This window comes from Pistacia vera, unplaced genomic scaffold, assembly GCF_008641045.1.
Source record: "Pistacia vera cultivar Batoury unplaced genomic scaffold, PisVer_v2 Contig302, whole genome shotgun sequence".
Lineage (NCBI taxonomy): Eukaryota > Viridiplantae > Streptophyta > Magnoliopsida > Sapindales > Anacardiaceae > Pistacia > Pistacia vera.
In genome coordinates, this window is record NW_022196116.1 from 26,947 (window position 1) to 41,219 (window position 14,273).

At 34.6% G+C, this 14,273-nt stretch overlaps 3 protein-coding genes across 3 annotated transcripts; 1 reads left to right on the plus strand and 2 right to left on the minus strand.

Annotated features, from left to right (window-relative positions):
* Window positions 1-1,284: 1,284 nt before the first annotated feature.
* LOC116135757 lies at window positions 1,285-1,970 on the minus strand. Its single transcript, XM_031421475.1, has 2 exons — window positions 1,597-1,970; window positions 1,285-1,508 (listed from the first exon to the last, which is right to left on the minus strand). Exons 1-2 carry the CDS (start codon window positions 1,913-1,915, stop codon window positions 1,489-1,491), a joined length of 339 nt encoding a protein of 112 aa, XP_031277335.1. The 5' UTR covers window positions 1,916-1,970; the 3' UTR covers window positions 1,285-1,488.
* A 1,621-nt stretch (window positions 1,971-3,591) lies between these two features.
* LOC116135754 (putative pectinesterase 63) lies at window positions 3,592-5,083 on the minus strand. Its single transcript, XM_031421472.1, has 4 exons — window positions 4,586-5,083; window positions 4,279-4,485; window positions 3,954-4,198; window positions 3,592-3,870 (listed from the first exon to the last, which is right to left on the minus strand). The coding sequence occupies exons 1-4, from the start codon at window positions 5,081-5,083 to the stop codon at window positions 3,711-3,713; spliced, it is 1,110 nt and encodes a 369-aa protein (XP_031277332.1). The 3' UTR covers window positions 3,592-3,710.
* Window positions 5,084-10,368: 5,285 nt separating this feature from the next.
* LOC116135679 (metacaspase-1) lies at window positions 10,369-14,131 on the plus strand. Its single transcript, XM_031421398.1, has 5 exons — window positions 10,369-10,921; window positions 11,682-12,012; window positions 12,227-12,347; window positions 12,454-12,660; window positions 13,858-14,131. Exons 1-5 carry the CDS (start codon window positions 10,531-10,533, stop codon window positions 13,915-13,917), a joined length of 1,110 nt encoding a protein of 369 aa, XP_031277258.1. The 5' UTR covers window positions 10,369-10,530; the 3' UTR covers window positions 13,918-14,131.
* The last annotated feature ends 142 nt before the right edge of the window (window positions 14,132-14,273 follow it).

A 14,273-nucleotide genomic window follows, 5' to 3' on the forward strand; every position in this document is an offset into this window, starting at 1 on the left:
ACATACATTAGTATTTTTGCCATAACGTGAGCTGTAGACATCAAATTGGGATAATTCTTGAATGAGTAGAAATATAAGATACAGGGCTACAACTTTTATGTTTTGGTCGTGATCCAGTTCAGCTTAGAAAATGGTTAAAAATTGAGCCGAAAGTTACATCAGTTCATGGAAGACAAGTTTATTATCATCTATTTTTAATTTAAGTGTGGTTTTTTACCATAATACCCTCACGACTTTAATAACAAAAAGAGAGCTCCTTAGCAATTTTTTTTTTTTTTTGGGGGGGGGGGGGGGGTGTGGGTATGTGGCGCTAGGGTTTTGTAAAAACACATCAAAGAGGAGGAGGAGATCAAAGGAGAGAGTCTAGCACATTCATTCAAGAGAAGTTGGCGCGATACATTTCCAGAAATCAATTCTTCAAGATTTCAGTTTTTGTTTTCTCTTACTCTACTTTTATGTATCAGTTTGGAATTGTTATGATGATGAGTTCAAAACTGATATTGATTGTTATCACTTTGATTATGGGGTAGATTGTTACTGTTAAGGGGTAGATTCTACCAAACCATGTTGACTTGATTTTCAATTTTATTAAAGCATTCAGGAATTTATTATTCTACAAGAATCTGTGTGATTTGCTTAATGCTTTTGGATATAATGTTTCTTTAATTATTTAGGGCTCTTATTGAATGATGAACCGGGCGTTGAAGTTTGATTAGAATTCTTTTGATTAGGGTTTCATTGTGTTCAACTGTTTTATTGATGTGATGATAAACCGGGCGGTGAAATCACTTTAGGTCATTAAAATAGCATAGATCATAGATTGAATAGGATACTCGGGAGAGTCTTATGAGGTTTATGTGGCCAGTTTAGGTTTTAAGCGGGAGCGAAACCTAACTGTTAATGAATTTCACAATTGTGTTAAATTGAGGGATTTAGCTATCTTTAGATCAATAAATTTCTTGAATTTGAATTTTATAGCATGTCTGTCAACATTGGTTTAGGTATAATCGAAACCCTTAACATTTTTATCATATAGTGATATTTGTATTTGTTATTTAATTGTTTTAATTTCTACCAATTCTTATTTTTATTTTAAATTCATATCATCAATTTCGTTATCTCAAATAACAATTAAGATTAGTCAATTTATTTGTTTGTTTAGCATGCAGTCCATGTGGGATTCACACTTTATTCATCACTTTATTACTTGTCGATTAGTGCACTTGCTAACGTACGAAATAGTCACAACAATACACCAAAGACCCCATGTATATGCAAAAAGCATGCGAAGTCATCTTATTATTGATTTAGGAATTAATAGAAACAGCTTATACATTCATTACATCTCTCTTCCTTACTCGTATGCACATGTATATGCAAAAGAGCAGTTGAAAAGAAACATATGTTATTCACTGCTGGCCGATCAAATCAACACAAACTGGACATCATTTTATTGATCATCATTCATCTCGGCACGATTCTTTCTGATCATGGAGGAGTAGTGATACCTGCAGAAAATAAGAAAATCAAGTTAGCCATATAGGCTATTATAATTAACAGTAAGATTGTACTTCTGGGGTGAGAAGGGGTAATTACTTCCACACTTGAAGTTGCGTGGAACAGTCCTGCCACACCCTTGAACTTGCTTAATGGTACGTTGAACTCCAAGGAGAGCAGCCAACTTAGGAGTAACATAAGGGCATACACACTCAAAATGAGTCACTCTAACGCGTTGGCAACAGTTGGCAGAGGGGTTTCGGCCTAATACAACTGCCCTGCATGCGTTAACCAGAAGCCTCTTCTCCTGCTCACACTGGCTGGGACTTATGGCTCCTTTCACCATTGGAATCTCAAACACGCCCATCACCACAACCATCAACACCACCAATGCACCACATGATAAGCTAGCCCTCATTTTTTCTTTTTCTCTTCTAATTAATCTTTCTCACTTTTGTGCCTCTAACACAAGGCTCCTACTCCTTTATATAGATTTTTTTGCACAACTATGAATCAGAGAGGATGAGGCAAGGACTAAACTGTAGGGATTACATAATGTGAAATCAGAAATATTTTAAGCAATTAGTGACGATATTCAACCTTTACCCACTTGGCAAGAAGTTGCTTAGTGCTTCCCTGTCTGCGGAATTTTTTTGGCAGACTTTAACTTGTGAGCCAGTGAGTGGAAAAGTCAATAATTATAATCTGATAGAAACGCGCAGACGGCAGACCCAAGTATTTTTTTCAACTTATTGCCATATAATATATATTGCCATATTGGGGACTTTCAAATTTGTTGTCCTTTTTGTGGAAATTTAGGTCAGTTGTGAGACTTCGAGCCCGCATCCCCGATATAATAATTTGGTGATTCAGTAGGCATAAGCATAGATGAAGGAAATATGATGTCATTTGTACTGCGCTGTCTGCGTCCTATAAATTCATACCACATTTACATTTTTTTTTTTTTATTTATATAAAAATCTTTACTATTGAGAATCTTTTAAAATAGATAAGATTTTAGTTTATAAAACTAAGATTATATGATATCATATCGCTTAGTTCTTCCAATTAAACTTTATTGTAGATATTTATATAAAATTATCAATCATAATAGAATGCCAAAAAAAAAAAAAAATTACATATGTGTTATAAAATTTTGAATGAACAAATACAGTTATATACAGAAGACTCGACTCGTCCATAAACAATATATATATATAAGATTTACATTGAAACTTGTCTAATGTTAAAACTATATTGGCATCAAAGTAATTATACAAATATGGTATTATCTCTCTCACTCCCACAACACAAATACAAGACCTTTTGAATATAATTGACCATAATAGTTGAATTGTTTATTATCTGTCCACGGGGGCCCAGGGGAGAGGTTTAAAGTTCGGGACTTTCAAATTTGTTGTGCTTTTTTGGAACTTTAGGTCAGTGGTGTGGCTTTGAGTCATAATAATAATTTAAAATGTTCGCCTTTTTAGGACTTTCAAGTTTGTAGTGCTTTTTTGTGGAAAATTTAGGTCAGTGGTGTGGCTTTGAGTCATATAATAATTGGGTGATTCAGTGGGCATAAGAATAGACGAAGGAAATATTGTTCACAAAAAAAAAAAGTCATTTATAACGTATAATGTCATTTGTACTTCGTCCTATAAACTCATACCACAGTTACATTTATTTTTATTTTTGATTTATATAAAAATCTTTATTATTGAGAATCTTTTAAAATTGACAACTTTTATAAACAAAAAGTAAGATTACATGATATGTCGTATGGATAATGTGATATCAAATCACTTAGTTCTTCCAATTAAACTTTATTTTGTAGATATTTATATAAAATTATCAATCATAATATAGAATGCCAAAAAAAATATAATTTTATAATACATATGTGTGTGTATATATATATATATATTTCAGAAATTCTATTGTACTCTTTGTAGATAATAAACTGAATCTTCATATTTCATTGTTAAGAATAATTTATTAACATCTCAATAAAATGATCAATTAATGTAACTGATCAACTTTACAATAAAATCTCTAATTTCATAAATTAGAAATGTTTAGGCTTTGGCCACTTGTACAAAGCCAGTGCTACATAAAGTAAGCTTGTCTAAACAATTTGTACAAGCTCTAATGCTACGTTCATAAGTTGTACTTAAAGCAGCAGCTACATTTATTAAGAAGAGGCTTTTTTTTTATAGTGTGGGAGGAGGGAGTATCCATTGAGCTCCCTGAACGTAGCCAAGGCTGAGGAAGGGTTGGACTTCTTCCTTGGTTAGCTGTCTGGTGAATTTAGCCCTACTTTTTGGAGTTGACCCTGCTCCTGAACACTGGTATTCTCCATAGAAAACACTCCTGCAATTCATTTATACCATGATTCATTAATTCAGTTGGTGAGAGATTTTGATTCGTTAAGTAAATCAAGAAATTAAGGTTACCGATCGCGCTCGGGATGGAAATTGTTGGTCCATCCAGCTGGTGTGACGACCTTGCCCATGCTGGTGAAAGCATAAACCACTCTTGGGCTAGTTTTCCAAGCTCTGCCCAAGTATGTACTCCCCCTCCCAGTTATTGAACAATGCACGAATGAGTATCCTGTATCCTCGTTTTCACTGTCCCGAGCATGTGCTGTTATTACTGTAAATTGACTCATTCCATCCCCCACCACATGTAACTCCGTGTTCTGCATTCATCAAAATCCATTTTATATATAATAGCACAAGTAATCAAATACTCTTATCTATTTCAAGGAGTTGGACTTACCAAATATAATGACTTTCCTGATCCAAAAATGAAATCAACAGTGCCTTCAATGTAGCAATCCTTGAAGAAATGATTGCCCTTGTGATCACACAAGGTATCCTGGAACCCAAACACTTTGCAGTTATAGAAGGCTGCTTTGTCTCCAGAGACCCTCAATGCAACAGCCTGAGCTCCAACCCTTTTCCCGTCTGGCCTTGGCGCAGAATTCTAAACACAAAAATCCATACAAAACGTTACGATTACTTCTCGAAGACACTTCTAAGTAGAATGATACAATATCAATTTTTATTAAAGGAATTACACAAACCTTTATTATAATATTAGCAGCTATGAAGTAATCAGACTCCACAACAAGGGTGGCACTGTCAATTGTTCCATACTTGGCTGCAGTTCCATCAAATGTCAAAGTCGGTATAGCATTAGGCGATCCATAGAGCGTCACAAACTTTTTGCTTCCATCAATCTTGACCTTCTCTCGATATTCTCCAGGTCCAATCCACAGAATGACACGTTTTGTGTCGTTCCCTGACGGTATGCTGTTAAGTGCATCATTTATAGTTTTAAAATCACCACTTCCATCCATTCTAACCTTGATAACACGAGATCCAGCCTCAGCCGCAGCAAGTTCAGGTTCTACACTTTTCTGCCTGCTATTACAAGGCTTAACATTGGCTTGGAACCAGCCATCTAATTGTGATTTATCAGCAGGAATTGGCGGTCCATTATTCATAGGAACAGGCGTCCCATCAGCATAAATGAGGAAAATTGTGAAAATGGCAATGTGCTTGATCTCTTTACTCAACATGTTTGGATTGTGTGTTTGATTGGTGAATGATTAACGTATGCCAATTATTTATAAGGCAGTAATAAGTGAAAATTAGAGAAGAGGCTAAATCGTCGGTTTTTCTGGTTATTCATTTGTGGTTAGTGGTTGACTTAGTAATGGCCAGAAATGAAAGTTATATTATCCATCACATAAAATTTATATGTGTTCACTTTCTCCTGGGGCCTCATTGCATGGACATCCTTCCTCTTTCCTTTTAGTTCTTATTTTACCCAAAACCAAACCTTGTGTTAGCTCTATATATAATATAACTAATATGTTAAAATTACTAAGGTAAACAGGAATTTTAGATCAGATTATCCATTAAATTAAAACCAAAAGTCATCAGCAAGTATCATGTGCAAAAACTAATCACGAGTACATGTGAGATTAAATTAACCAAGCACATGTCTTTTGGCTTAATTGCTATCATTTTAGGCCATTGAATGACACAGTAGTCTAAAAAAGGGTACTAGGCAAATGAGGCACAAATTTGGACTTAATTGGGGCACCAAGATGCCCTACCACATTCATTTAATTAGAGTAATGCTAAGTTAATGCCATTGTTGTTAACAGAAACGTAATTTCATCATTATTATTATTTTTTACTTTAAACAAATAATTAAATTAGCTATTGGTTTCACTAATCCACTCGAACCATTCATTGTTGGCACAAGTAGCATATTTTTATAGTCAATATTCTCCTAACAAAAATATTCGAATATCTCCACTTAAGCCGACAACAATGATACACTAATAATTGATGTATTTTTCCTTTATTTGATTACAAATTAGATGGGTTAAGAATTTCTCTTTTTAGATACGTATCATGTGATTTGTTTTCTTTAATCTAAGGACATATGTCAAATATATTAAGACTAGATGTTTCATTATTGAAATGCCAATTCATTAACTATATGTTAAAAAATCTCTTACACTATTTGGTATGTTAATTATTTTCCACGTTAAAAATATATTTAAATTTTATGATTCTCCACTCAATAATCGAAACGTGTGTTATTAATATAAGTATTAGATGCTTTAATGTTAATCAATACGTACAATTCTCTCACACACAATTCCAATTGACTTAATGCCTTCCCTATTCAAAAGTTGGTGGCGGTGGATAGATAAGGGCTAAAATAAATCATTTAAGAATAAAATTATTATTCTAATTATATATTCGTATTTCATCACCAATGCCATACCTACTAATACATAAATTTAAGAATAACTATTTCTTACTTCTCTATTTTAATTATTGGAATGACTTGAATTAATGTATATATATGAATTTTTTCCTATCTAATTAAAATGAAATTTAAAAGTCCCTTTTAATTTTACAAACAAATTAAGATATTATAACCTTGAATGATCGAAGACAAATTGTAGACATCAATCAAAATTTTGAGTTATCATTTAGGGTGCGTTTGGTTCAAGAAATGTTAGATTACTTGAATGTTAGATTACCTTGAAGATTATTGAGAATCTTTAAGAAAATGTGTTTGGTTAGTTGAAATAAATTAGTGGGTATGTTATATTAATATGTTTGATTAGGAAGAATAAATTGGTGAGTGTGATATTTAAATTATTAAATTGTCTTCTTTTTAAATATTAATATAATAATATTTTTATTATTAATTTTTGAATAGTTTTTTTAACCCCCAACATTTAAGATTTAGTTAAAGCACCCCCACTTATATAAAAACTTTAATTTATAAAAAAATCACCCCACCACACAAAGTCACTGCCGGCCACGGCCAACCGTCGCAGGAAGTCGTCGGAAGTCACCTGGAGTCGTTGTGAGTAGCCCATCATCACCGGGAGGCTCCAATATGGTAGTTTCTGGCCATATTGATGGCCGAAAAGGCCATATCGGGAGCAGATCTGGCCAAAAATGGCCAGATTACTCCAGGTGACTTCTGGCGACGACCAACGGTGGTTTGGCTGGCAACAGGCGACGACAGGTGGGTGGGGGTAGGGGTGGTGGCTTGGGTGAGCTGCAATTTGTTTTGACTTTAAGGGTAATTTTGTCAAAAAAGTTAATTTAATTGGGGTGAAATACTAAAAGCTAATTCATGTAAATTAATTTAAAAATAAAAATATTATTATCCTAAAATTTTATTTATAAGGGATAAAATTATAACAAAAATAAGATTACCTTAGGGTTTGTTTGAGAGTTTTGTTTTCACTGGTTTTGGGGGGTTTTTAATTAGACTGGTTTTGAGGAGTTTAAAAAACCCCACTTGCCAGATTTTTAAGGGCTGGTTTTGACTGATTTAAAAACCCCCCAAAACCAGTGTAGTGTATTTTTGAGGGGTTTATAGAACACCCCAAATCGGGGTGTTTTGGATGGTTTAAAAATTTTATCCGAAAAAACCCCTTTCCACTCCCTTTGCTGCACACAAATCTCTTGCTGCTGTTGACTTCTTTCTAGCACACAAATCTCTTGATGCTGCACACGAAGTGCGTGAATGGTTTTAATTTGCTGTAAACAACTCGTTTAATTTGTAAAATGCGTGGTGAATTTGAGAGTTAACTCCTCCATTCTTATGATGGTAATATTTATATAAAACTAGATGCGTGGTGAATTTGACAACTGTGCCGATTACATAAATATTACCAGAGCAATTGTAAGTAAAATGCGTGGTGAATTTGAGAGTTAACTCCTCCATTCTTATGATGGTAATGGAAATCAACACAGCAAACTTTTATTCTTAAGAGCTTCATTACAAATCTTAATAGAAAGAAACAAAAATATATTCCATCAAACCAAATACAACTGCAAACTGAAACTAATGACCTCCAATAACGGAATTTGTTGAAGCAATCATAACTGTCAGAGAGAGCCTCTTGTTTGATTGGAGAGAAAGAAAATAAAAACAAATAATGTAGGCATTATCTATATTTATCAAAGTTAATTAAGTAAAAGAGAGAGTGTTTTAACTTTATGGGCATTTATGTAAATTTATCATTTAAAAAAACTATCAAAACCGTTGGAAAATAAACTCCCAAGCACATGTTGGGTGTTTTAAAAACTGCTACTAAAAATCCCTCAAAACCGCTATAGTAGTTTACTCTCAAAACTGTCACGATGATTTACCCTCATAATCGCTACCATAAAACTCTCAAGCAGACCCTTAGCTTAGGAGTTTTTTTTTCACTGATTTTGGGGGGTTTTAATTAGACTGGTTTTAAGGTGTTCTAAAACCATTACTTGCCAGATTTTTTATAAACTGGTTTTGACTGGTTTAAAAACCCCCAAAAATCAGTGTATTGTATTTTTGAGGGGTTTATAAAACACCTCAAATCGGGATGTTTTGGCTGGTTTAAAAATTTTATCCCAAGAAAACCCATTTTCACTATTATTCCGTGATATACTATAACACCCCAATTCCGTGTTTTTGGATACTTAAAACAGAATTATCAGGTCTTCATCCTTTATAAGTCATCAAAATTTCCTTTCCCCACCAAATAGTGACTGGTGTTCTTAAGCCAGATTTCATTTTGAGGCGCTGAAACATATAATTTATATAGCATATGAAAGCAGATATCTAAACCAAAAGAAAACAGAGGATTGAGCACTGGTAATTTAAAATCATAAAGCTGTCATATACAGAAACTAGTGTTTGGTCCTGACATTAATTGTTGGTTGGAGATGATGAATGTCTCGTAAATAGACCCTTGTAAACTGAATCACATGTGTGAGTGTGACATGAAAATGATTCACATGTGTGAGTGTGACATGAAAATGATATATTACCATATTGTTTTTATTGGTTGCATAAGTACCTAGGTGTTTTTGACCTCTTGTTTGATTGGAGAGAAATAAAATAAAAACAAATAATGTAGGGTCGTTTGGTTTATTATTTTGGATATGATTTTAAGAATAGTATTAGATAATTGAATATAGGCGTATTACGAGATAAAATTTAAAAATTTATAGAAAAACCTCCTAAGTTTGCTAATTTAATAAATACCCCAACATGTAAAATGACAAAAATACCTCTATCATCTGCAGTGCCAGATTCTAGCCACCATCGTCAGAATCTGGCCAAAAAATCGCGTTACGACATAAACCGGTCGGATCTGTGTCTTAACTCGTCGTTATGGCCTTTTCCGGCCAGATCCACCACGGATCTGACTGGAAAAGGCCAGATCTAAGGCCTGCTGTAGTTGTCGACGGCAAAAAAATACCAAAACGATGGCCATCTTTGGCCGTCAGCGACGGCCAAAGATATGGCCGTCGTTTTCGATCAACGATGGCCAAGATTTGGCCGTCGTTGACCTCAACAACGGCCATTTCTTTGGCTGTCGTTCACGGCCAGATCGGTGAACTTCCAGCCATTTATGGTCGTCAGATAGGCCGTTGTACAGATTTTGGCTACCACCGACGGTGGTTGTCGGAATCTGGCAAGTATGGGTCGTGGGAGTATTTTTGATAATTTTTAAACTTTTTTTTCATGGTGTATTTGATGAAATTAATAACCTTATGGAGTCTAAAAGTAATTAAAAAAATAGGGTAATATTTCTGAAATAATGTGTCAAACATTATTTGGAGAATAAGATTGGGAATAGGGATAAAAATAATAAGCCAAATATGGCCGTAGGCATTATCTGTATTTATCAAAGTTAATTCAGCAAACGAGGGAGTGTTTTAACTTTGTTTGGTTGTGTTTGTGTGAAGAAAGTGAAAGATAAACAACATTGTAATTTATTGATTTATACTTCTCTTCATTTAAATGTTTACATTGAGGTATTTTTATGGGTATATATGTAAATTTATCATTTTAAAAAACTTTCAGAACCGTTGGAAAATAAACTCCCAAGCACAGGTAAAGCGTTTTAAAAACCGCTACTAAAAACCTTTTAAAATCGCTACGGTGATTTACTCTTAAAATTGCTACGATGATTTACCCTTATAACCATTATCATAAAACTTCTAAACAGACCCTTAATAATCTTATCATACCTAAAAAAATAAAAGTTATCAAATTACTTTCAATATTACTTGATTAGACCTATTAATCTTATATTCCTATTAATCTTATATTACCTCCCACCAAAGCCTAAATAAATCCATAAAATCATCAAAGAAAATTTCAAAACGCGTCCGTCTGGTCTAGGAACTATCATCGGAAAGTGCGTACATTTACACTGTGCTACGTCCCACCCAAGTCAAAATCTAATCTTTCTCTCTCTCCCTCCCTCCCCGTCACCTTCCTCATCAAATCTCTCTTTTCTTTTCACTTTAATCACTTCCTTCTCACCCTTCTTTACAATCTACCTTTGAGTTTAGGTTTGACTTTCAACACCCACTATATATACCTCTACCCTTCTTGATCTCCGTAAAACGCTTTCTTCATAATTGTTTCCTCAAATCACGAAATTCACATCCAAACCAAACCAAACGCACAACCACCACCACAATGTTGATGCTCGTGAACTGTACCAACTGCCAGACGCCGTTACAGCTGCCTCCTGGGGCCCAGTCAATCCGTTGCGCCATCTGCCACGCTGTCACCCGCATCGCCGACCCTCGATCACTTCCTGCAGCCGGATCATCCCACTCCGCCAACAATTCCCTACACCAACCATATCCTCCTCCGCAGTCTTCCGCCGGCACTCCTTCTCCTTACAACCACGCGCCTCCCGGAGCGCCGCCCCAAGTGCATGGCCGTAAAAGAGCGTTGATCGTCGGCGTGTCGTATAGGAACTCAAGGCACGAGCTCAAGGGCTGCATTAATGACGCCAAGTGTATGAAGTACATGTTGATTAACCGATTTAAGTTCCCCGAGTCCTCAATTGTTATGCTTACTGGTAATTCTGAATTTTTTTTTTTTTTTTTTAACTTATAATTTTGATTTCTGTTTAATTCTTTTTGATTTTATTATTTTTTTTATTAGCTGATGAATTATATATTTTTAACTTTGTTTATTAGTTTAGTTTGAAAAGTCTTTTAATTGTGTTGTGATTAAGGCTAATTTGAGTACTAGGTAGGTTTATTTATTTATGTGATGATTGCTTTAAAAATAAGAAGTGTAGTTGTGGTAAGCAAATTAAGATATTGGAGGTTATTCTTGTAAGAATCTTCATTATTTGTTTGGGATATCAGATGGCAATGTACTTGTCATAGTGGCGGAGATGAAAGTGTTAATCATTAAGGACCTGGTTGTTGAGATATTATCAAATGTGAATGTATAGATTTGCATTTCTGGCCATGAGAATTATTTCAAATGATTCTTTTAGAAATGGTCTGGAAACAACTAGGAAAAATACTGATGACAGAAAAAGGAAATCATTTAGGAATGGTCTGGAAACAACTAGGAAAGATTCTGATGACATAAAAAACAGCCACAATAGTGGTGGACAAAAATTAAAGCAGAAAATATGGATCGGTTTACTGTTAAAAGGAGTTTCTTCAATGTTTAAGCATCAATGATCATGGCAATATACCTCAACATCTTACTCCACATGGAGTTATTAATCAACTATTGGTTATTTTATATGGGAATGATGACATAGCATGAGAATGACCTTGTCTGATTCCTTTTTTTTTCCCCTGAAATTTATTATGCAGAAGAAGAAATGGATCCCTACAAGCGCCCTACTAAATATAACATGAGAATGGCGCTGTATTGGCTTGTGCAAGGATGTCAACCTGGTGATTCACTGGTGTTCCATTATTCTGGTCATGGTTCACAGCAGAGGAACTACACTGGTGAAGAGGTTGATGGATATGATGAAACTCTTTGTCCTGTGGATTTTGAAACCCAAGGAATGATTATCGATGATGAGATTAATGCAACTATTGTGAAGCCACTTCCTCGAGGGGCCAAGCTCCATGCAATTGTAGATGCTTGCCATAGTGGAACCGTGTTAGATTTACCATTTCTCTGTAGAATGGACAGGTTAGTTCCTTTTTCTTAAATAAATTTTGTTATACAGTTAAATAAGAGGATCTGATAAATTCACAAAGTAAAGTGCCCCCACCCAACCACCAAAAAGAAAAAATGAAAATCCTATGACCAATCAAGCTTTTAAAGGCATTTAATCCCATTTTACTCTTTATCTGTTTGTACAATGTACGTCCTGGTTTATACATGCTATCTTTTGAGGATGTAGACATGGGAAGTACATATGGGAGGACCATCGTCCTCGATCAGGAATGTGGAAAGGCACAAGTGGTGGAGAGGCTATTTCCTTCAGTGGCTGTGATGATGATCAAACCTCTGCTGATACATCGGTAAAATCTTTGGCATTTGTGTCAACCTTTTCATTAGCATATGGATAATTACATGTTTCAGTTAAGAATGGAGATTGAGGTACTCACTCTGATGCTTTATGGACAGGCTTTATCAAGAATTACATCAACAGGTGCCATGACTTATTCTTTCATCCAAGCCATCGAGCGTGGACATGGAAATACATATGGGAACATTCTAAACGCGATGAGGTCTACAATTCGAAACACAGACAGTCAGATTGATGGCGGTGTTGTGACATCTCTAATCACCATGCTTTTGACAGGAGGGAGTGTAAGTAGTGGATTGAGACAGGTATGTTTAACCATGACCACTGTCAGTTGTTATGGACTTTACTTAAGATTGTTTATTCCCTGATTTGGCTCTACTCTGTACTTGCTCAATTAACAGTCAAATGTTCTGGTGACAAAATGATGGCATCAGGAAAAAAAGTTGCATAATTCATGGTGACAGGACATGCCCTAGTTTCATAAGTAGTAGATTCATATGTGGATCTTAATATAATACGTAACTCTTTTATTTTTTATTTTAAAGTTATGATTTGCTTTCTGTGAATTGAAAAAGGGCAAACCTATTGTACTCATGAGTTAAGATTGCTGAATTGCATCTTTTAAGTACACACTAGGGATTTCAGAACACTGAGAGCTCCTTGGGATGTTTGGCATTTAGTTGTTGTGTGTCAAATTTCTCTAGCTCTTTAGTGCCTCAAAAGTCAAAAAGTAGATATCTTTAATTGGATTGAACAGTTTGTGAATTTTTCTGAGCATTCTTTTTCATTTATCTAAGGAAATTGACATTGTACAAAAACTGCATGATATGCAAAGTTAGAGCATCTATTTTTTGTTCTCATACTTGGTCATTGCCGACAGCTGGTATTTCAATTAGATGCTGCAGAAATTAAGTTTATCACTTTACATCTTAAGTGTGGATAACTGAGGTATTTAAAAGCTGGAATTATGACACAGTTAATAAAGTTCTGGTTGATTTGATTGTAATCATGCACCGGAGAAAGTTTACATGAGAATTCCAAGCATGAAATAGGAGTGGTAAACAGTGCAGCAGCTAAGGAGAATAAAAAATTGAAGATATGATATTAAGGATTATGAGAAAATGTTATATGCAGCATTTCCATGAGCCGCTGCTACTTTCAAAATATAAAATCACTTTTGGAGTCTTGTTTGTAAATGGACTATTCAAAAGACTATATAATCTGTTAATACTCCTTTGACAGTTTGGGATTTTAATTTAAAGTTCACTGCATCTCATATACATTGAATAATTGAAAATTCTGTTCACTCTCAAAAAATAATGCATCGCTTTTCCGTATGTCTATTAGGACAGACATTCTGGTGACATTTCCATATGAACCATTTGTCTAAAAAATATTTAATGTCTTCTCCTATTAAAGCCTTGATGTATTGTGGTTATGTATACTTGTGTTGATATTACTGATGTTATTATTTCTGAATTTGTTAATTGTTTGTAATGCAGGAACCTCAGTTGAGTGCTAATGAACCATTCGATGTGTATACCAAGCCCTTCTCCTTATAAGTAGTGAAACAGTATATTTGTGGTGAAGCTCTCGATTTGATTCAAGCAGGTGACTCCAGATGTGTACAGTTTATGGAGAAAACTCAATTCTATTAGGTGTTTGTCTAATATTCTGTGCTTGTCCTTTTTTCTCTATTTTGGGAATAAGTGATTGTTATGGTCTGCTAGACAAATTATATACATGGTTCAATTCTTATTTTTGGTATTAAACAGTTTTGAGAATTGTTTACGTAATTGATAATATATTTCAACAAAACCATGATCTGTTGTGTGTTGTAGGCGTTAGTGATTTCTTCTCAAGTGGAGAGGCAAGGGAAGTCAAAAGACATTTCTGNTGTTCTCATACTTGGTCATTG